General features: G+C 38.9%; 1 protein-coding gene across 5 annotated transcripts in view; it reads left to right on the forward strand.

Annotated features, from left to right (window-relative positions):
• Positions 1-24,809, forward strand: part of DGKI (diacylglycerol kinase iota) — a 440,859-nt gene that overhangs the window by 323,552 nt on the left and 92,498 nt on the right. For all 5 annotated transcript variants that reach the window (XM_032304023.1, XM_032304024.1, XM_032304025.1 and 2 more), the window contains 2 exons: positions 14,385-14,464; positions 16,929-16,973. In XM_032304023.1, coding sequence (XP_032159914.1) covers positions 14,385-14,464; positions 16,929-16,973 — 125 coding nt within the window. The remainder of the gene's footprint in view (positions 1-14,384; positions 14,465-16,928; positions 16,974-24,809) is intronic.

Consider the following 24,809-nt stretch of genomic DNA (forward strand, 5'->3'; position numbering starts at 1 on the left):
TCAGTGGCCCAGGCCGGATTGCTGAACAGCATTTTAGATATGGATCATTTAATTCATTGGCTTTTCATGAGTGTGTAGAGCCTGACCTGTCACTTCCTAAGGGTCTTGACTTATGAATGAATGCACTTTCTTACTTTCCAGCTTCAAAGATTCAGATGCCAGGAGAGTACTGGGCTGGGAGTGGATGATCTTATTTTTAACATAAATCCCTTTGCAACCCAATTCTGTGTATGATCCGAAGCCTTGCTTTGTTTACAAGAAAATGCATGCTTCCAGAGCTTTGGTGAATTAGATGCTGATGACAGTAGGCCTCAGAAAGGAAATAAGTCTTCAGTGTTGATATATGATCCTTCTTTCATTGTTGAAACTGAGCTTTTGGTAATGAGAACCTCCCATTGTAGGTCTATCCCCAAGTCTCTGCCCAGAGGAATATTTTTCACTTTCATTAGTTAACTCTGGGCACACACACAAAATAATGACCAGTTCTTACTGTTCATACACCAACCTAGTTTGTTTTGTTGGTACCTTCCCAGGTTGACAACTCTAGGACATCAACTTAGATGGCAGTTAAGTTTCTCTCTAAAGACTTCTATCCAGGGGTCTTGTATAAAATTGTTGCATATTTATGCATCATGTTAATGTGTGAGTGGTGTGGGGTCAGCCACTGTGTTTGTGACATCATAGTTCATAATAAAAACACCTAGTGTTCACACACAACTTCATGCTTTAACAGAGGATGTTCATATACACTAATCTGCATGTGTTATAGCAGGGACACTTAGAAGATGGCCTCCCATGGGGTCACATAGCTATGACAGGGTTTTAATAAGAACTACATTTCTCTTCTAATCCAGTACACTTTCCTAATACACAGCTCTACTTCTTTATAAAGTCATAGCTGTGACCTTGTAGAAATGTGTGTTAAAGAAAGAATTTGGGATCATAGTTTTTGTTATTGGTTGGGTTTCCTCAGAAATAGAATCTGAGGCTCTTGAGTCTTCTGTGTAGGAGGTTTGTTGGGGACTTTCCAAGAGGGAACAACAATTGTGAAGACGGAGGAAAGTAGCATCGACACAGGGCAGAGGAAGATGTCAAGCTGTAATACAGTTGCAAGAGAGGCCTCCCATGGGGACATTTGGATCTGGAATGGCCATTTAGGGTTGTCCCAGTGGAAGTAAGGATTGTCAGAGGCAAGTCAGGATGTCCCCTGAGAGGAAGCAATCAACCCTGAGTGGGACAGTGTCCTTCCAGTAGAGGGACTCAGCTGTGAGCTCTTAGTAGAGCCCACAGTCCAGCAGCTGAGGGAATGAGTGCCTCAGTCCCAGTATGGGCTTAGATGGGGCACTTTGGCTCTGGAAGCCTCATCTTGTTTACAGTAACTGAGCACCTACGTTTTGAATTAAGGTGGGGAAAGAACCACCCACACACCAAAAATCCTTGAGTCCTTTCATTCACTTCTTCGTTAACAATTCTTTACTGAGTACCTACAATGTACCAAGCACTGTTCTAGGTACTAGGGATTAGACTCATATGACCACTAGCCTCCAAATTTTCATTTGCATTTTTTTGACCTGACTTCCCTACTATTCCAAATTCAGGGAATTGGAATATCAGCTATCTTCTTTAGATGTGTCAGAATTAGCTAAAAGAAATTCAAAATGTTAATGATGACCTTTTCTTAAAAGTTCTTTTTGACATGAAGTATCATTAAGCCCAATATTCTTCACTTGGAATTTGAGTGATTAAATTGGAAGCATAAACGCAAGGCAATCTAAATTTCAGGCTATTTCTAGCCCGATGTTGTAGTCAGAGATAACTCCACAGTTTGATCTTCAACAAGGTGGACATTTCTTCTATGTATTCTTCCAATTTATTGGTAAAGATAATTGAACCAAAATAGAACCAAGTACAGAAATATGTGCCAATCTGAAAATAACCTCTTTGCAGATTGACTCAGAACAACAATTTTATGTGCTCCCAACACGAGTAAAAGCTGTAGACTTTTCATAGTTCCTACTGGGGAAAGCATCTTTTCTTCATACTTAGTGGGTTTCCTGAATCACTGATGCATGGCATTCTCCTGGAGTCATAGATAAACGGAATTAGGAGTCCCCTGGGCTGTCAGATAATAAGGGTGTGTTTGCTTAAATCTGCCCTGCTTCACTTCTCTGTGTGGCAGCTGTCTACATGTAATTTGTTTACTCTTTTTGCTTCCAGAAAGAGATTGAGGCCTCTTCAGAAGATTTTTAGGAAATATTTCTGTCATTAATTTTCCACCTATATCCTTTGAACTCAGAAATTCAGAGCCATATGACTGTGTCCTCTGTATCTAACTGTTGATGACCTTGCCCATCATGGAACAGTGCATAGATATAGTGTGATGTTGAAATTGTGGAAAGTCTTTGAGCTGGGGTCTCTAACCATCATTTTGAGTATGTAAGTTTTAGGTACAGTTAGGAATCTTTGCTTTTGGGCCCTTAATGTTTTCTCTGACTTTCATATCTATTTGGCTGGCTAGGCCATGCAGCCAACATTCCAATGTCATAACCAAGTATTTGTCATCTCCTAATTACTAGAGTGCTGGCTCTAGTAAATTATCACTGGCTGTTCTTCTCTGTATGTAAGAATTTTGCAAATACTACCTTACTGATAAATGCACCTGGGAAAAATTCTATAGTTTTCCAGTGCCCATTGTCAAGCACATTCTAGAACCTCATCATTAAAAGCTGCTATTACGTTTTACCCTGGGAATAAATCCCAAGGAATTTTATAACACATTTTGTTTTACAAGAATTTCATTGAATGGGACATTAGGAACTTTCATTGAAATGGAGTTCTCTCCATCAAAAGTAGAAATTTACATCACTATTGGTAAACTTTCATATTAAGTTGGAAGATTATGACATTTCATAAAACTGTTTCATCTAGACCTTTGGTGTCTATAATTATAAGAGTATTGGGCCTTTGCCCATAATTTCCCATAGATTATTACTGGTAATACATGAACTAAATTCATCAGAGGTACGGAAAAAAAGAAAAAAAAAAAAACTTGTGCAATTTTAAACATACTAGCCATGCCTGGGATGCATTCTCCATCTGACTCTTTTTATTTTTGTTCAGAAGACTTGTTTTAGCATCTTTTTTTTTCTAGATTTTCTTTCTCACTTCTGCTTTTCCATTTATTATACCCTTCATGCCAGTGATTGCTAAGAGGAAAAGAAAAGGATCTATTATTGAGTAATTCTTACTTCCCGAGGTGCTGTAGTACGGGGTTTGAATGGATGTCTGGGGAGTTAGGACATCCCCTTTCCTCTTCCTTCCTTCCTTCTGCTTTTGGTTCTCCAGGCTTGGGAATTCTTAAGAATTCTGGCTCTAACCACATTCTAACTCCGAAACCCCGTTCAGATAGTTCAGTTCTTATCTGCTGCCTTCGATGTATTTGTAAGTGGTCTTTTTCATCCATCATTACAAAGGCCAGTTTCATATTGTTTTCATAACCCATCGGTCCATCTCTTTCTCTCTCAATCTCCCTCCTCCCCAGCTCAGCAGGCCACAGTCCAGTGTGGCATTTGGCAGGTCACAAGGAAGTTATAGCTGTCTTGGCTACTCTAAACAACTTTGAGTAATCCTTGTTTCTTTTCCTTCTCACTATCCAGTTTTTCATAGAGTTGATTCCTTAACTTTAGTCTCTCCTTTCTTACCTTTGCTGCCACTCCTCTCTTCTGGGCTTCAGCATTGTTCCTCTCTGTTGCTGCTGAAACTCTTCCTAACTCACCTTCCAGCCACTCACCTTGTCTTCCACATCTCCTCCCAAAATTTTTCTAAAATATCAAAGAAAAAATTGCAAGTGGACAAATGAAACAGGCTAGGAAGAACTTATTCAAGACTTTTGCAATAAGGAAGAGAAAGTGAACTCAACCCTGCTGTGACAAAAGGAAGGAGAATTTTTTTTAAGATTTTACTTATTTATTAGAGAGAGAGAGATCACAAGTAGGCAGAGAGGCAGGCAGAGAGAGAGGGGGAAGCAGGCTCCCCACCGAGCAGAAAGCCTAATGCGGGGCTCGATCCCAGGACCTGAGCTGAAGGCAGAGGCTTCAGCCACTGAGCCACCTAGGCACCGCAAGGAAGGAGAATTTTTTTTTTTCTTGCCAATATTGAATTCCTTCAATTTTTTTTTTAATTTAATTTCTTTTCAATGTAACAGATTTCATGTTTATGCATTACACCCAGTGCTCAATGCAATACATGCCCTCCATAATACCCACCACCAGGCTCCCCCAACCTCCCACCCCCCTCTTCTTCAAAACCCTGAGATTGTTTTTCAGAGTCCATAGTCTCTCATGGTTCATCTCCCCCTCCAATTTCCCTCAACTCCCTTCTCTCCATCTCCCCATGTCCTCCATGTTATTTTTTATGCTCCACAAATAAGTGAAACCATATGATAATTGACTCTCTTTGCTTGACTTATTTCACTCAGCATAATCTCTTCCAGTCCTGTCCATGTTGATAGAAAAATTGGGTATTCATCCTTTTTGATGGAGGCATAATACTCCATAGTGTATATGGACCACATCTTCCTTATCCATTCATCCGTTGAAGGGCATCTTGGTTCTTTCCAAAGTTTGGCAACCATGGCCATTGCTGCTTTGAACATTGGGATACAGATGGCCCTTCTTTTCACTACATCTGTATCTTTGGGGTAAATACCCAGTAGTGCAATTGCAGGGTCACAGGGAAGCTCTATTTTTAATTTCTTAAGGAATCTCCACACTGTTCTCCAAATTTGCTGCACCAACTTGCATTCCCACCAACAGTGTAAGAGGGTTCCCCTTTCTCCACATCCTCTCCAACACATGTAGTTTCCTGCCTTGCTAATTTTGGCCATTCTAACTGGTGTAAGGTGGTATTTCATTGTGGTTTTAATTTTAATCTCCCTGATGGAAAGTGAAAATGAACTTTTGGGACTTCATCAAGATCAAAAGCTTCTGCACAGCAAAGGAAACAGTCAGCAAAACAAAGAGGCAACCCACGGAATGGGAGAAGATATTTGTAAATGACAGTAAAGACAAAAGGCTGATATCCAGGATCTATAAAGAACTTCTCAAACTCAACACACACAAAACATAATCATGTCAAAAAATGGGCAGAAGACCTGAACAGACACTTCTCTAATGAAGACATACAAATGGCTATCAGACACAGGAAGGAGAAATTTTAAGCACTGGGGTGAGCGAGTAAAATAGTAGTGGAAGACATTAGCAATAGGTTAGTCATTGTGATTAGGTTATTCATGTTTGTTAATTGTTACTTATTAGCAGCAATGAGTTAGGCTCCTACCCACCTGGGGATATTCGAAGATCAGGACACAATCTTCCTTGAAGGGTCCATTTCAGAGAGATGCCTCCCAGGTCTTTGAGAAAGACAATCTAGGGTTACAAAAGTGACTGAGATTCTGGGAAAAGATTGGCATCTTAAAAGGACAGAGAAAAATGTACAATTGAAAGTCTTCTAAGTAGGAACTGGGAGGTTAGACACTGTCTCAGGTATAGTCAAGCTGAGGGGAACATGAAGACCTTCTAAGTGAATGTAAATGTGAAACCTTTATCATCTGTTGGAAACCCTAGAGTATCTGCCCATCCTTTTGAGAATAAAGTCTCAACTCCTTAGTATAAAAAATAATGCAAGCCTCTAGTCTTGATCTTGCTCCCTTATACTCTGTACCCACCTATTTTCCTAAGTCCTGAATATTTGCTGCTTTTCATACCTTGGTTTCTTAGAATCTAAGGATGGTGTAAGACTAAGAGAATTTCCTGTGCCTGCCAAACTCCTGTCTCTGTTGCCAGACTCTCTTATTGTCTTCATTTGGGATAACTCCTCTTGAAGTGTGTCCTGACCTAGGAAGTGTGCAATTTCTGTGTGTCCTAAGCGTATTAGGTTCTTCTCTGTCAGAATTCCAATCACAAGGCATACACATGGAATAGAATCAAGAGATTATCTTTATGTCTCTCTTTTCCTGGTCTGTAACACCTTGAGGGCAGGTACTGGGTCTTACTGAGTGTTGTGCCCTCATCTTCTAGCACTACAGTTGTCTCTGGCACAAGAAAATGCTTAAAACTTGTGTGCTAGATAATTAAGTGGATCATATGTAGACCTGACAGGTATTTTTGTACAATTACACACACACACACACACACACACACGCAGTTAAGTGAAAGTGAATATCAGGAGTTATTTTTTGCTATTATAAATGACAAAGCATTTAAGAGGATACTTTTTAAAAAAGTGAGTTGGATGTCCCTTGGGTTGCCTTCTCAGTTTTCCTACTAGGATAAGAAGAAGAATTCAATCTGTGGTTTGAAACCCGGATTTGTAGGGAAATTGCTACTTTCTGGAAAGCGCACCCCCAAAATATATCCTCATACAGAATGCAGTGAAGACTACCTAATTGACTTTTATCTTGTGGGTGACATTTTGAACTAACTAAGGTTTAGCTCAAGCTATGGAGTACAAACTCTAGGATCACTTTTAATCACAGGAGCCAGGGCTCATGAAAACCTTTACAGACTCCAGCTATGGCATGGTATAATATAAAGTTCTTGGGATTTTGTGTATCCTTTTGAATGCTAATATGCTTATTAATTTTTTGTGTTGGTTCCACTGAGCTGTGGCAGTTAATGATGACAAGTTGTTGTAAAATGGACCTGTGTCACATGGTGGGGGGGGAATGGGATTGAAACATTGCCAACTCATTCTCTTTAATTACTGTCAGCCATCAAATTAGAACTTTAGTTCCCTGACAACTCTGACACATTGAAAACTAATGAGGACTCTGGGAAGATTCCACTCACCCCCTCCCACCCTTAGTCCTTCCTTAGGACTTTCCTTCCTTTCTCTAGTCCCCTGCCTCCCCTCCCTGATTTTTACTTCTAGTCGTTCTTCCCCTCATCTTATGACTTCTTTAATAGTGTAAAACTATGTCCAAGAAGGTAGGCAACATTTGTTTTCCTATATGTAAGCAAATTCTTAGATGTTAACAAAGTATCTCTCTATGGGAAACTCAGAGCCTGTTTTTTTCTTTTTTTTTTTTTCTTAATTAGTAGACTTTATTTTTTAGAGCAGTTTAGGTTTACAGAAAGTTTAAGTGGAAAATACACAGAGTCCCATGTATCCCCTCAACGCATCTCCCCACCCCCGCACACATAGTTTCCCTTATTATTAACATCTTGCTTTAGTATGATACATATGTTGTTAACAGTTGATGAGCATAAACATTAATGCATTGTTATTAACTGAAGTCCACATTTCTACATTAGGATTCATGCTCGTGTTCTACAGTTTTATGGGTTTTCACAGATGTGTGACACATATCCACTATGACAGTATCATTCAGAGTAGTTTTGCTGCACTAAGTACCCCGTGGGCCATACCTATTCATCCATCCCTTTCCTGTAACCCTTAGCAACCATGACTTTTTTACTCTCCATAGTTTTGCCTTTTCCAGAACACCATGTAGTTGGAATCATGCAGCATGTGACCTTTTCAGGCTAGCTTCTTTCATTTTGCAGTATGCATTTAAGCTTCCTCCATTATCTTTTGTGGCTCAAAAACTTAATTCTCTTTGTTGCCTAATAATGTCCCATTGTACAATGCTAAATTTGTGTATTCATTCACCTATTGAAAGACATCCTGGTTGTTTACAAGTTTTGGCAATTACGAATAAAGCCAATTATGAATATTCATGTGCAAAGTTTTGTAGGGGAATACTTTTTGGTTCATTTGGGTAAATACCAAGGAGTACTTTTGCTGGTAAGAATTTGTTTAGTTTTGTAAGTAACTGCCAAGCCATCTTCCAAAGTGGCTGTACCATGTTGCATTCCCATCAGCAATGAATGAAAGTTCCTGTTGCTCTCCCTTCTTACCAGCATTTGATGATGTCAGGTTTTTTTGTTTTTTGGGTTTTTTTTCCCCAATTTTAGCTATTCTAATAGATATATATGGTATCTTGGTGTTTTAATTTGCACTTTCCTAATGACATATGATGTTGAGCACCCTTTTCATGGGCTTATTTACCATCTATGTGTTTTCTTTGGTGAGATACCTCCTGATCTTTTGCCTACTTTTGAATTGACTATTACTGTTGAGTTTTAAGAGTTCTTTGCATATTTTGAATACCAGTCTGGTCTTTTTATTTCTTTAGCAGTATCTTTGACAGAGCAAAAGTTTTAATTTAGTGAAGTCCAACTTACTGCTCTTCGCTTTCATGAGTCACACTTTGGGTGTTTTTTCTCAAATGTCATTGCCAAACACAAGTTTGCCTAGCTTTTCACCTGTGTTATTTTCCAGGGAACAGTTTCTTTTTCAGCTTCTTGGTTTCTTAAGACTGAGTATAAGTTGATACAAAGAGAGTGAGTATTGGACATAAAACGTATTGCTTATGTCAGTAAAACTAAGATTGATCCTTAAGGAAATGTCAACTTTTAAAAAGGGTATCTCTGAGTAGTGTCAACATAGAATAAATTCATTCTAAGATTATCTATATTTTTGATGATTTACAATATTGTTTAAAATACTAGGATATTTTTTGAATTTTAAACTCTGATTTATTCTTTTCAGGAAGTGACATTGTTTTTATTTAACTTCAAGACTCTGAAATTCTGACATTTCTATGTATATATTTAAAGCTGAAAACCCAGTCTTTGCAATCCTTGCAGTTTTTGAGAAGCTTTTCTTGGAGGTCACACACACCTTCTTCTAATGATCCCATTGGAGATAGTTTTATCTGTGCTTTGAATAGGTTAGCAGCCCCATTCAGCTGCAATTCTGTTCTAACAGGAATTACACTGTAATAGAGATAGAGCCAGACTGACCGACTTACACCTCCCCATGTAAGGAAAGAATGATAATTTCACTTGTCAAGGAAGGCTTTTAGGACAGCTGAAAAGAGTCTCTGCATTGATGTCTGGCTTCTACTTCCCTGAGAATGCACATGAGCCTGTTCTTAGAGGATTTAGGGGGCCAGGTAGTGACTGGATTCTGAGAAGCATTTGTCAGGGTGTCAGGGTGGGTCCTAGGTATCAAGCAGAAATACAGTTAGAGGGATTGAACTTCTCTGAATGTTTCTGCTTCACCATAACCTAACTTTTGCTCTCAAAAACAGGTGAAAGCTTGGGGCGCCTGCTTGGCTCAGTGGGTTAAAGCCTCTGCCTTAGGCTCAGGTCATGATCCCAGGATTCTGGGATCAAGCCCTGCATCAGGCTCTCTGCTCAGCGGAGAGCCTGCTTCCCCTTCTTTCTCTGCCTGCTTCTCTGCCTACTTGTGATCTCTCTCTCTCTCTCTCTCTCTGTCAAATAAATAAATAAAATATTAAAAAAAAATAGGTGAAAGCAGAGGACAGTCTGGGTAATATAATGTTGTGATATATATAAGAAATGGGTTCAGGCTTACCTGGGCTGTATCCTTGGGTTGAAAAATAACTCCAAGCGTCATGAAAATTGCAATGATGACAGCTGCCCCTGTAGCGGTCTCTTGAGTCACAGTGCCGCTGTATACACTGTTTGGCAACCCACTGCATCTATCATCCTAGGCTTGTCTAGCCCCACCTCGGAAGTCTCCTTTGCTCCTCTTCTTTGTTGCAATCCCCATATGTTGCACTGTATGTATTTGTCATGCTGGTTGCAAACTCAACTTTTGTTCGGGGAAAGACTACAGTAGCTTCTTGACAGGGTGTGTCCTTTATTCAATCCTTGGAATCATTTGAGAACTTAGATTATGTATAAGTCTTAGAATGCTGAAGGTCTTGTTTCATTTCCTACCTGACTGTATAGTTGCCTGTATGGTTTAAAACCATCTAACCCCTGGGGGTGCCTGGGTGGCTCAGTGGGTTAAAGCTTCTGGATCTCATGGTCCTGGGATCGAGCCCCACATCTAGCTCTCTGCTCAGCAAGGAACCTGCTTCCCCCTCTCTCTCTGCCTGCCTCTCTACCTACTTATGATCTCTGTCAAATAAATAAATAAAATTTAAAAAAATCTAATCCCTGGTCCTTTGTATGTCATCCAGTTACTCTCTGGAAATTCATGGATGCTTCTTTGTCCCCAGTATTCTTAAATTTTAATATAAAATGCCTTCCTCTTGTTACTGTGCTGGGCACCTACCTGTCAGGCCATTTCAGTTTGAAGCTAATGTTCTTCAGTTGTTTGGGTTTTTTTTAAGATTTTATTTATTTATTTGACAGAAAGAAATCATAAGTAGGCAAAGAGGCAGGCAGAGAGAGAGGGGGGAAGTAGGATCCCCGCAGAGCAGAGAGCCCAATGTGGGGTTCGGTCCTAGGACTCTGGGATCATGACCTGAGCCAAAGGCAGAGGCTTTAACCCACTAAGCCACTCAGGCATCCCATAATGTTCTTCAGTTCTAAGAAATAGTTTTTATTTTATTTCTGATAATTTCTCCTTTCTCTCTCCTCTGGTTTTTGGAACTCCTATTATTTGAATGTTGGACCACTTAGCCCAGCCTTATTTTTCTTAATGTTTCTCTTGTGCCTCATTTTATTTTTGCTCTACTTCTATTTTTTTGTTCTACTTTTTTTCTCTACTTCATCTTCTATTCTTTCCATTAAACTCTATTTATCCTGTCAATTTTTTTTTATTTTCAAGAATTTTTTTGTGCTCTGAATGGTGTTCCTTCTCCTTTTGCTTCCTCATATTCTTTATCTTCTTTTATATAATCTGTTTATATTTCATGGATGGAATATTTTCTTTCAACTCTCTAAGAATTCCCTGGAGAGGAGGCTTCAAATCTCTTTCCAAAAAGGTAAGGTTCTGGCTGCCAACCATTGGAGAGCCCAGTGAGGGAAGAAATCTGAGGATTTCTGCATTCTTCAGATGGTCAGTTAATCCCCCACTGTCTGTAAAGTATTTGCACCTGCCAGAGTGGTTGGTGAAATCTAGTCATCTACTTTGGCTACCCCCTCCATCCTCGGTTTGTGAGGCACCTCAGACTGCCAATTTGCAAGACTTCTGAGGGTGTTTGTGTATAAATCATGTTGGTTTTCATCAATCCCACCCATGGTTTAGGATTAGACTCTATAGGAGCTCTGGGTCACTTACCAATTTTCCACCTGCTTCATCTGTTACTATCTGCTCACTGTTTCTCTTCTTTTTTCTTGGTTTATACCTTTAAAAAAAATCCATTTACTGTAATTTAATAGCATTTCTTGTAAGAGAAAATGTGGGTGTTAAATCTGCCATCTTAACTGAGAAACTGGCTTGTTCTTTATTGCTTAGAACTTAAAAATTTTACTTGGTCCCTGCAATAAAAGTTCCATTATGTAGGTTGAGGGTTGGCTATTGCTTACTGGCATCAAGTAAAATCTCTAATGCCAAAATAAGATGAGTCATCAGGAGCAGGGCTCATGATGCTAATGTTAAAGTGATAACTACTTCCAGTGTTCCCAGTTAATATGAAGGAAGCCACTGCAGTGATAGTTAGTTGTCAATTTTATTAAAGGAAGATGACAATTTTCCACATATTTCTGCTTTCTCTACCATGTCAAGCCCCACATGAAACTGTCAGATCACAGTATTTTTATAATATAGTTTTTTTTTTCCTCATCGCAGGAAGAGTAGAAGTTTAAGAAAACAGGAATATAATTTATGGAACTACCAGCTAATCCTTATAGTATTATGGTGAAATGAAGGATACATGATGAGATATGTTCGTTCTCTAGCTAAAGTTGTTCAAAAGATAGTAAAGGGAGTATAGGAGAAAGAACATTGATGTTTTGGTTATTCATTTTTAAATAGAGTGTTGCATTTATTCTTCACAAAATTTGAGAAGATACCTATCATAAATACCATAGTCATCACTATAAGGATCAGAGGAATTGAGTAATTTACAGGATCAGAGAGCTAATGTGAATAATTTGTAAGATTAAAGCAGCAGATTTGAATCCAAGAGAGAATGACTATAAATCCTTTGTAGTGCATGCTACTACTTTCATAGAATAGATTTGACAGCAATTGTCAGTAATCATCATATGAAACTGTGGTAGAGAATGGTTTTTTTAAGCCCAATTAATAGGTAACATCAATCAAAAGCACTCCTTCTTTTAATTGACTTCTTGCGGAGTATTGCAGAGTAGCTGACTTTATACTTAGAGTAGGAAATGAATGACAGGTCTTTGAAAGCTTTTTCCTAGCACTACCTTCTTGATTTCAGGTCTGGAATATTTACTCTCTAATTGTATTTTAAAATATCTGCTACCAAGTACATTGAATTTATGACCAGATTAACTCCCAGTATTGAAAATAGAAGGTAATCAGAGGTGTTGACAGGATTCCTGCATTTCTATAAAATGTGTCTCCTAATTTAAGTAAATAGATAAGTATTGACTAAGTTTCATTTTTCTACACTCTCACATTTGAAATTAAGAGTAAACATCCTTAACTAAGATTCTAACATGGGCTCTCATGTTAGTAAGTTACATTTTATTTCCACAATATTTGACTGACTTTCTAAGCCAAAATTCTAGCTTTTCCTACTCATTCCTTAAGTGTCAGAAATCCTTAATCTTTCTTTACCTAAGTAGGTAACCTTATTTGGACCTATGTGGTGGTCTAGCCAAGGATGATTAGTTTAATCAATACTTTTAGGAATCTCCTCACTGAATTTCCTTTCCATTTTTTAAAGATGCATGATTTCCATACTGATGACTTTTTTTATGTTTCTGGTTATATTCAACAAGAAGAGAAAAGCTGCTTTTCCAGATTATTATTTCCCCTAAACACGTGACACTTGGAAGGCTCTTTACCCTGTTACTTACTCCCCCCTCCCACTTGCTCCAATCCAACACATGCTCTGTCTCCTGCTCCAAACCGTTGTTTTTATGCCTCCCCTGGAAAGCTGACTTAGCTCTTTCATGCTTGAACACTCTCTAAGCCCTTCTTCCTCTTTTTACAAACTCTTATTGACTATTTACCACTGCTCTACCAGACATTATGGTTGTGAAGGTAAACAAGTCATTCTTGATGAGAGAGTCCATACTTATGCACATGGTTACATAATTCTACCCAATGATGAATGCTTTCAAGCTTTATGTATGTAGGACTTTGGTTTCCATTGGAGACATCAATATCACACCCTGTTTCTTAAGCTTGCCAATCTTAAGAGGTCATAATGAGGAAGAAGCTATTTCTTTTTCTTCAGACTGTCCGTCCTTCTCTAACTAAAAGAGACAGTGGGGTTTCATATCTTACAGAGAGCCTAAAAGTACCCTCCAGGCAAGAATTAGCTCCTCTCTCCTACAGTTTTCAAATGACTAAGCTCATACATTTAATGTAGCCTATGCTATACTTATTATTGTGTATAGGTATCTTCTCTACAACCTTGTGGGTTCTTCAAAATTTCTCCATGTGTTTTATATGTATTTTATGCTCTATATTATTAATTTTTAATACATTTTCATTTTCAGACCCATTTATTGATGATGAGACTTTAACAATTCCGTGAATGAAAGATTTAGAAAATCTTTAGTGAATACCAGTGTCCTATCACGTGCTTGCTAAACTGTAATTGGCTAATTCAGAATTTTGAAAGGTATTTTTTTGGTTAAATGATGGATTTTATTATACAACTATACTTTTAAAATTAGAGATAGGCAATACATTTTTTGAAGTTTTGGAAAGGAGACACTGTTTCAGGACTCTGATGTAGGGAGTTGTATCCATTAAAGCCGTCGTGGAACATTCACCGCCACCTAAGTAGAAGGTATTTAAGACGCATAGCAACTTTTCCTAACTGTTCCCTAAAGCCCTGCTGCTACTGCATTTCCACTGACCATGTTTAAAGTCAAAGAACCTTTTATTTATTTATTTTTAAACATTTCATGCCTGTGTAGTTCTGGTGTTGGCCACGAGGTAACAACAGTGCCTTGAGTAGCTTGAGTCTCTTGAACAGGGAACCACCACAAACGGACAGAAATATTAAACCCCACACATTCATGAGGGAAAGGAGTAAGTGTCCAGAATTTTTAATTCCTCTCTGGCGATACATGGACTATTGCAAATGCAGGCATAAATTGTTAGCTGACGGTAAGCCACCTCTCGGTCCTGCAGCCCACTGTTCTTGTGACATTATACTTCATCCCAGGACCACCAAGACAAAATGAAGGCTGACCAGGTGGCAAGGGACAGCATGGTTCATGCAGGGAAAGTATCCAAAATAAAGAGATTGGGTCCCAGGGGAGGTTTGAGGAGAATTTTGGATATTAAAATGTCCAAAACACTAATAGTATTTATGAGAGACTTTTTTAACCGTAAGAAACAAATATATGCCAATTTAGAAATATCAAATATGTTATTTTAGACTTTTCTCTTTCCTTCCCCCTTAGCTATCCCTCTGGGTATTCTAGTTGTGCGTGGAGACTGTGATTTGGAGACTTGCCGTATGTACATAGACCGCCTACAGGAGGTGAGTTTCTTTAGCCAATTATTTCTTCTCAGTTTTCCATTTTTGTAAACAATTACCAGCCATATATATATACTTCCGAAATGATGCATCTGGGAAGGAAGTGGAAGTGTCCTCTTCCCTTAAGCACTGACCACATCTTCTCTCTCTCTGACCCCCATGGCTGTTTCCCCCCACCCCAGGTGGTTGAAATGGGAAAGGGTATTGCTCTAGTGAGATCCATAACTGTAGCTTGGAACTTCTTGTCTTCTTGCCAGATGACAGCCCTGTGTTTTTTGAGCTGTAGAGAATTTCAAAGGGTCCTGATCCATAATGACGGAGAACAGACAGATTATTTAATGTTTTGTATCAAGCACTGACTCAGGTCAGAGATCACTACATTTTTTTAAAAAATATCACTTCTTCGGGAAAGCAAAACCTTCTGTCCTTCCTGGGAATATGTGTCAGAACACAGGATACTCCACTTTGCTCCTCAGTCTGATTTACCACAGAGAAGGACAATGGAAGAGACCTCACAGGTGGCATTCCCACTAATCTGAGCTGCATCAGCGAAGTCAGGAGGCCCAGCGCCAGCACTGTGGTTGTCTGATTGTTTTTGCCAAACTTTGAGAGGGAGTAGTCACTCTCTTCATTCTACAAATGATGAAAAACATAAATAGCCACCACTTCATCATTTTTTCTTGATGAAAGGTGCAGATTTAAATAATCTTTTTCTGGATATGGTCTAGACATTTGTATTTTTTTAAGCTATTGGGTAATGCTGATAGACACCACAAGATGAACACGTCTCTCCTAGATGACACATTCTCCATAAGTAAATATCACAAATAAAAAAGATATATAGCACTTAAAATACCATCAAGTTGGGATGCCTGGGTGACTTAGTGGGTTAAGCCTCTGCCTTCAGCTCAGGTCATGATCCCAGGGTTCTGGGATTGAGCCCCGCATGGGGCTCTCTGCTCAGCGGGGAGCCTGCTTCCTCCTCTCTCTCTGCCTGCCTCTCTGCGTACTTGTGATCTCTCTCTCTCTGTGTCAAATAAATAAATAAAATCTAAAATATATATATATATATATATATATATATATGCCATCAAGTTGTAACCGCTTAGCTTTGAACTTGAGATTCTAGTTCTTTTGGTGGCAGTAAATTCAGGCCTAGGAGGCATAAAGTTATATGAAAAATTATGAAGTTTCCTTTTCAGCATTTTTAAGGATAGAGATGGAATTGTAAACACAATATATTTTGAGGTAAAGACCAAACTTTGAATACTGATATGGGCGAGAGAAGAAAAGTCAGCAAATTTTACACTTGTGTTTGTTTTTGGTTTTGTTTTTGTTTTTACCAAGGGAAACTTCAACTTGTTAAAATTTGTGGACTTATTAGTGTGTGACTCAGACCCAAAGCTTTATTCCTCAAACGCCACAATATCTCATTTTTCCAAATGTGTTTTTATTTTATTGTGAAACCTCTGTCAGAAAACCTGCAAATAAAAAGGCAAATCATAAATCATACCAAAGTTTTTTTTTTCTTTTTAATTCTTGGGTTACTTTAGATTTCACAGTAGTCTACGACATGACTGATGAATTGACTTTGGTGAAAACTAACTTATTGGCATGCTTATAATACCAACAGTCAATTGAAAACGAGATTCTTTAAAAAAAAAAAATGAATGAATGAATGAACAAATGAAGTCAAAAAAGGAAAAGTTTAAAAACTAAGTTGGGCCCAGAGATCATGTTGGTAAATCCCCATGGGAAGCAGGTATGAAGACAAATGTACCCAGGATTGCTGACATCTATGAATAGAATCACAACCTTCATTAACAAGGAAGCCTTCAGGACATGATCATGGTGACAACTTAGTTATAAAACTTTATAAAGGGAGCCAGACTCTCAGAATCTGCCAGTAAAACTTCATTAATTTCAACCCTATTAATTTGCACTTCGTGATCGTGCAGAGGTGGCCAGAGATTTTCTCCTGGCTGTCTATGAAATCCTGTGTTTGCCAAGCACTTAGTGGCAGAAACACAATTACTAGGACAGTTTGTATTTGGTCTAAGATCAATAAATTCTTTCTACGGACTTTAAGGGATTTTAGAAGCTTTCTTCATAAGCCAAAAGTTCAGTGCAAATTAAATATAGCACCCCTGTATTAAAATGAAATTGTCCGGTTTTTACTTTTGGTCTTGTTGATCCTTGAAACGCTCTCACTCCCCTCTAAAACTATTTAGGATGTCTAGATTTCAGTAGCTAAATGGCCTTTCTTCTCTCATTCCAGACTGGTGTGTTTTTGCTTATTTAGGGCATTACCTTCTTTATGTAAGGTTGATGAGTTTGGAAGAGTTATAGATACTTTCTAGATGAGTTTAATACTCAGTTGGGGTTCAGTTGATAGAGGTATAGAGGAAGCTTATTCAAACTAATCTTAAGGTATGGATTTTTTTTTTTTTTTCCATTTTCTCATTAGGACCTGCAGTCAGTTTCTTCTGGCTCCCAGAGAGTTCATTACCAGGTAACATATAATTGACCACCTGTGGTTGTTTTCTTAGCTCCCCCCCCAAAAAGAAGGTCCTTCTTTCAGTCAATGCTACATTTGGATTAGAGGCCAGATCTTCCCTAGAGATAGAGTTCACTCGAAGAACCAAGTGAAGTGAACGTTCTGATTCTTTCCCTTTTTCCTGGTTTTGGACTATCCTAGTGTAGCACAAATTTGGACTGTGGAATTTCTCCCAGGTCACTTAGAAAAGATTATAAAAGGAAGCACTTTCAGTGATAAATATTAGAAGCTCAGTTCAAACTAACTTGACAGGGTTCAAGTCTTATTGTTTCACCTCAGCAAAAAGTTCAGGTCAAGGGTGGATTTTATATACCATTTAGTCAAGTTTCATGCTTCATTTTTCTGCTGGTCTTTCAGCTCTGTTCTCCTTGTCTGTCAATTTCACCTCTGCACTAGATGTTTCCGTGTCCAAGATGGCTGCCATTAGCAACCAGGGCTGCATGTGTCTTCTTCACATCCAGGAAACTGAGTTCTCTGTTTCCCACAACGATCAAGCAAATGTTCTAAAATGCAGTCTGATTGGCGCACCCTGGTCTTTGGGACAGGATCTAAGAAACCCAGACTGCCTCTCTCTTGTGACCCACATCAAATCGTCAGGAAAACATTCAGATATCCTTTGCCCCAGCAGTCTTTGGGAAGACAGCAATCTCCCCACTTCCCTGTCCCGACTCTGTTGCACTCTCAAGCCATCCTCTTACAAATTAGATTTCTCAGGCATGGTTCAGATCCCTGGGTACAATATACCCCGAACTGGTAAGGGGCAAAATGAAGCTCTGAGTGGTCCCAGTAAAGCCCTTTTCTCTGAGAAGCCATTCCCCTTCCCTACTAGAGGGGTGTGTGGGAGTAAGAACATGCCAGGTCTCCCTCCATAAATAAATCCTGTCCTAGACCCTTTCATACCTCCATGTGGGGGATAGGTGTTTAAAGATGTCTCAACCTGTGAATGCTGGTTTGGCACCTCACATTCGCTTTTGGATTCTTTTTTGCTACACCTAAACATCCTTTCATATAGACAACATTTTTTTTAAACAACAATTTTTAAAAAATTTTATCTTGTAGCCTCTAGGTATCATCTCTGTCTGCTGGTGGATACCCTCTACCATCAGCCAAGGATACCGACAGGAACAGCCTTGGTGTTCTTATTTGTTTGTAGGTTTATGTTTCAAACAAAGTTCCCCACTATTTAAGAGTCTTTTCTTCCATCTGGCTGCAATAAAAAGGATAAGAATTCACTTAGGGATTGTTTACATTGAGAAAATAAACTCTACTTCTGAGACTGTTTTTTATCAACCATTAAAAGGCTAATTTCCATTCCATTTTTTAGACAGAGCACAACATTTCTCCTATTGGTTGTTTGCATATTTACCTGAAGACACTAAGTTTAATTTTATTTTTAAAAGCTCAGTACTTTTAGAAGCTAGTGCTAATCTCTGTTTTTTAAAAATTGACTCTAAGGCCTATAAGGGTTTGTGAATCTGTCTTCTTTTTTTTTAAGAGTCTGTACTCTTTTCTCAGGAACATTTTGCATTTTGCATTTTTATCAAGGCATTTTCAGATTTTTTTGCTAAGCAGTTTTATGAAACTAATACATCTGTTTATTATTCTGACTTACTTGATATCATCGTTTTGGTGTCAGAGTTTTGGTAGGTGAATATTTTGTCCCATGATTTCTTTATACCGTATTCGTACATTTGCCCCAAGATCAGGAAATGGTTGAGACTCTAGAATATGAGAAGGGTATTTGTTTCATTTGTCATTTGGTAACAAAAACATGAAGAAGAATTATTCATCAAACTATATCAAAAGCTTGTGTTTTTTGGGTTCCTTGCAGTTAGGTCAAACTTTGGTGTCAAAACTTCTACCTTATGAATGACACATCAGAAGGCTTTATGCCCTGACCACATAGGATAACCAATTCAGACACCAACCATGAGTGTCAGGAGTATTACTGTGCCCACAACCCTCCTTGCAGAGGTATAAATAACAGGGGCCTTTGAGTAGTAAGGAAGGAGTAGAATAAAGGAAATCTAGGGCAGCCCAAGTTCTGCTCATGGCATAAGAAGTTTACCTGAGCGAGACTTTGAATTAACATGGCCACAGAGTAGGGAGAGGGTGAGAAAGCTTCCTGAGTGGAACAAAGGAGAGCTGCTTGAGGTAAGGAGTTGGGAAGAAGATAAACATTCACATGTGGCCAGGATGTTGGGCAGTCAAGAACAGGAGGAGTGAGTAAGAGGGATGGTGTTTAGAAAGCTCTGTTTTAGCCACCCTAATTTTGTTATGCCTGTTAGATCCAAGAGATTTTGGGGCGTAGAAAATGAGATCTGTGACTTTTAAAGCCCTTTGAAAAATTCATATCTGGAGATAGAAACTTGTACTTCCTCCATTAGGAAGTGGGTGGTACTTAAAACTGTAAGGCTGGAGGTGATCACCAGGGAGAGCTGAGATGGAGAAGGCTCATACCTGCATGCCCGAGTGGGTCAGGAAGAGCACAAATTGAAGAGAACCATCAGTCAAGAAGGGTTGTGGAAACTGAGGTGAATTGCAGGAAAACTGGAAATCAAGGAGAAGGTAGTGTCTTGAAAGCCAAGAGTGAAATGTGTTTCAGAGGGGGATACAGTGAAATGTGTCAGTGCTGTGGAGAGGCTGAGTTGAAGTAGATTGAGTTCTGTGGTATTCTGAGGGCACGTAGAAAAACCAAGGCACAGAGGTGCTATTAGCTTTACAAAGAAAGTGACCAAACCAATTGGCAGGAAATTTAATATTAAATCTGTGTTTCCTAACACAGAAACTGATCATGTCAGTCTCTAGTCTGTCTTGGTATGGGGGGTCTAGGGGGCGATGTAAAAGAAAGACCTGTCAGAAACATGGACCACAAATTGCCTTAAATGCATTTAAATGGACTCTCTTGTGTATAGGATAACACAAGATAAGCCTGGAGAATTAACTGTGATGGCGCCAGTAAGTTAAGGGGGAAAATGTTGGGAAATTCCCATCAGCTCACTCATTGGCAGCTGACATTTTAGCTGACTGTTTTCTAAGGCTAGAAAAAACTCAAGAGAAAACCAGCCTTTAGAAAGGTGTATAAGTGCCCAAGTCACCTTATTAGTGAGCCATATGGCAGTTCCTAATCATTTAAGCATGTCATTCGCTCTACTTCCTTCCTTTCCCAAATTCATAGTGAATTGCCAACAAAGCACTAAGGCTCAACAATGACACCTTATATTAACCTAACAAGGCATTATGGGTTATACAAGAATGCGCTGGATATTTATAGCCTGCTGAAAATTCCTGCCTACACTGTCTCTGAGGTCAAAACACAAAGGCCCCTCCATCTTAACGGCATCTCTTATAACCTGGAACTGATAAGTGAGACAAGCAAAATGCACTGTGCTGGCGGATTCAGGATGTTCTTGAGCTTGACAGATAGGGTAGAATTCTTAGAGAAATTGGACTCTGCCGACATATTTGGTAGAAAGAATGCTTCTTGAGGCCTTCTAAAATGAGATCATTCCTTCCCTGTTCCCTCTCTGGTCTTCATTATTACCTTTTAACCCCAAGTTGTTAAGTTAAGGAGTAGAAGGAGATACAACTGTTCTAGTGATTCTCAACAAGGGGAGATTTTGCTCCTTTATTAGGACAATTGGCAATTTGGACATTTTTTTTGTTTGTCACAGCTAGGACAGGTGGTGCTCTTGATATCTGCTTAGTAGAGGCCAGCAATGCCACTAAACACCTTAGAATGCACAGGACAGCCCCCCACTGCAAGGAGTCATCCAGCCCCCTAATGGGAGTAGGGAGATGCTTGCGAACCCTTGAGTCATTCTGATGACTCTCAAGACATTCTTGAGGCCCATAGGCTGATAGAAGTCCTCGGTGAGGAGAGGCCAAGAGGAAGACCAGGATGAGAAAAAATAGGGCAGGGAAACAGAGGCATCTGTGGCTAGGGCAGAGGAAGATAACAGAACCAGGGATAATGGAACCAGGAGCAGTTAGGCTTTTTGTAGACATCCTAATTCCCCTGCACAGTGTGTGTTCCAGGGAGGACTGACGTAGTTGGCACACAGGAGTGCGCTTTCCAGAATATTATGAGCTACCATCTGAGCTTTTAAAGATTACAATAGGGTTCAATGGTAGCTGTAAAAAAAAAAAAAAAAAAAAAAAAGGCATTCATCCAGGTGATTCTTCCTCTTTAAGAATTGATTTACTTAAAACTAACATTAGAATGGCTGGGGTATTTCAAAATAGATATACCATTTTCAAAAAGTTCTTTCATCCTTTAGAAGTGTCTTTCGCTTCCATAAGAAAAAACTCCTGGTCAGATCTGAGTCCGTATCAATTTGTTCATCCTCTGATCCTTTTTCTCCATTTTACATAATGACCTGATCTTCTGGGAGATGGGTCTATCTAGTCAGTCCATCAGAGCACTGTCCTAGGCAAACAGCCTTTGCTCATAAATACGTGATCTATTTCTCTTCTCTTCACGTTGGCAATCCTTATTCATCTCTCTCCTTAATTTGTTGTCTGGATTTTAGAAGTCTTTCAACGGATGAATTGAAACTAGTTTAAGGGAGTCATCCTGGGAATTAATTTAGTCTCAGAGGAGGACTGGGGTTAGCTAGGAACTTAGTAGAGTGTGGTTCCTTTGGGCTAGATCAAAGCTGTCAGAAATGGATCAAATAAAGAATTAAAATAAGACTTGCCTGGGGCCAGGTCTGTTGCAAGTGAAGGCATTACTGCTAATAACACAGACACAGTTGTTGATAGAGGACATTCTCACACAAAAGAGCTCCTAAGAATGTTATACTATCTCTCAGTTTCATCTTTTACCACACCGTCATTATTTCTTCACTTGTTCAAAGCTGCTTTTGGGAATGGGCATCCCTTTTCTGTATTCAGCTGCCGTAGGAGTTATGGGTAGTTTGAGGAGAGAGAGGTTTGAAGAGAAAGAGTTTTGAAAGATAAAAATAATAGTAGCAAGTCTATCAAGGAGGCTTATAGTTGGACGGAGAGGTGTAAGCACACAGTTTCTACCCATCCCTGGTGGGTCCATTCACCAAGGATAAAGAGATACGTTTATCCACTTGGTGATGAATGGAAACCAAAGGAATCAGTAGATGGGTTGGGCAGGCAGATGAGAAATGTGGGTGTGTAAACGAGAGATCGATGTACAAGTAAAGTGGTTATTGACTGGACATTATTGAATGTAGCAGGGGTTCCCAGTCCAGAGGGACTTCTGTTTTTCCTCTTTGTCTTTTACATCTTCCCTCAGTTTTATGAAAGAGAAAAAATTTCATTCACAGTGATGGTATAGTTAAATGCTAGGTGAATACTGTTTAATTGAATTACCTACTGGAGTGTGTAATGGGGCTGCTGGGCTTTCATTAAATTATGTGTGCATCAGCTGTGAGTAATTGAAAGTAAATTAAGGGCAAGTTTGGCATATGCGTGCCAAACAGTGGTTCAGGTAATTTCCTTATCAATTACATAGAACTGATGCCAATTGACTTTTAAATACATATATGAGAAATAACAGGTTTGCTTTGGGGCGTGTAGCTGTATTTTTAGCCTGAGAAACTGATTTTCCATTAGCATACAGTAAAAAAATTCACATATCAGGGATTTTTGAAATAAATTTGTTACATTATTCATTTAAAGAGCATGCAGTTTTACATGATCATTATATTTAGAATGGGAAGGAGCCTGGTATGTGCAAGGTGATATGATTCTGCCTACATTATAGAACAAGGACGGTCATATTCATCCAAATCACACCATTTATATGAAGAAAAATAACATCACAAAACGAGCAGGTCTCTTATCTCTTTGGTTGATTGTAGAGTTGATTATGTAATCGGAGTTGAGTGAAGGGACTCGAAGCCCTGAATTAGCACCAGAAGCATCCGTGTCCTTGCTGGTGGCACAGCTCTGTTACTTACGTGAATTCCCCCAGCCACCTAGCCCCACTCACACAAGTGCATTTCTTAAGTGTCTACATAGATCACTTTTGAAAGGTGCATATTTTCAGCTCGTTTTTGGTTCTATCAGAAATTAAGTCTCTTTATATTCAATTTAATGTGCAGCCTTCACAAAGCAGACATACTTTCGGCCAGTCTTGCTTAGTAAGGTGCATGTTGCTGTGTTCACCCTAGCCAGCCCACCAGGCTAAGGTCTACCCTCGGGGCCAGTATTCAGCTTCCTGGGAGGGGCTCTTCTGTTTTTCTCATTTCCCCTTTTCAACTTCCCAGTCTGATTCTTCCTCTGCACTGCACTGTTCATGACCCTCCCGCTGCCCTGAATCCACGGTTCCTTAATGCCATAGTCACCTACTCAACCTGTGTGTTGAGGCCGGGTGTGAGGAGACAGTCAGTGGTTTACCTGATTGGGGTACATCACCCACAATATTTTAACAATGCCAATTATTTAAAACAAAATTATTTCAAATTCACTAGGACCTCTCTACTGACATCACCATCACTCATACTTTGATTATCTTTTCTTTGAGTAGGAGAAAAACGGGTGTAGGTAGACAAGATGTAGAAAGTACAAGAATCCTGGTCACCTCTGTGGCCATCATTAGTTAAAGTTCTTTATACACATTTATGGGCCATGGCTCTAAGTTACAGAGAAATCTTTTTCAAGACTCTTTATTCCTGTTCCAATTTTAATCCTTCCTCATATGCATTTGTCTTTGATATTAAGGTCCTCTTGATATAAGGTTTGATATAACCTTTGATATAAGGTTCTCTTGATTTTCATTTGCCACTTGTGTTGTGAAGGCTGCTGCGTTTTATAATCCTGGCTTATCTTAATTTTCTAATTGTGTATAATTCTAGACTTCTCTTTGGTTTTTAACTCCCCACTCAAAGTAGACCTTAGAATGATATCTTTCTAGTGTGTACCTTTTGGTACCTTTCTGCATATAAAGTTTCTTTCTATATAAAGTTATACACATAGACATAGAAGGATACACATTTGTTTTTTCTTTTTAATAAAAATGGATTTGCATTCTTTGCACACTCACTATATATACTTCTATTATATCACAACTTATTTTTAACAGTAGTATACTATGAAGATTCGATTTTGCTAATAAATGAAGCTCTAACTCAGTTTTTTAAAACTACTGTTCTACTCCACGGTATCTATTTAACCCTTTCTCTCTGGATAGACATTTAGGTTATGTACAGCTTTTGCCATTGTTTTTCTAAACGAAGTTGTAGTAAGCATAGCTGTACAGATTCAAAAATGAAGCTGTAACAGCAGTGACGATCACATCACATGTGAAACAACTATGTCACTTGTATGGAGTTGAGAATTACAACCATGCAACACAGCCAAGTTATCTGAAACTTATCTAATCAGAATTTATATGAATCTTGTTTCAGTTTCTTCACTCTGAATTGTGGTTCACTATTGTTCTCATTGATGGCTGCATTCCTGTGGGATTCTCAAGCAGATGGGATGAAGGGAGGGCAAAGTGTGTCAGCAGTGTGACTGGAGAATTTGAGAGAGGAAAAATTTTGATTTACCCAAAGGTTGTGAATTCTGATAAGTATGGAAGATTAGTTGGACGGTTAATGAAAGCTGAAACTAAGAAAAATCCTGGAATGCCAGAGTCAAAAGAAGGTTTTCATAACCATTAAGATTATTTTGGCTTTTGCTTTCTTCATGTTTTGGCGTGAGCTGAGTTAAAAGACAACTTCTGTCCAACTTGACCTACACAAATTCCATCCATTCTTCAAAACCCCCCACTAATTCTAATTCCTCAAGAATCTATAAAACAGAGTATAT

The sequence above is a fragment of the Mustela erminea genome, chromosome 11, assembly GCF_009829155.1.
Source record: "Mustela erminea isolate mMusErm1 chromosome 11, mMusErm1.Pri, whole genome shotgun sequence".
NCBI lineage: Eukaryota > Metazoa > Chordata > Mammalia > Carnivora > Mustelidae > Mustela > Mustela erminea.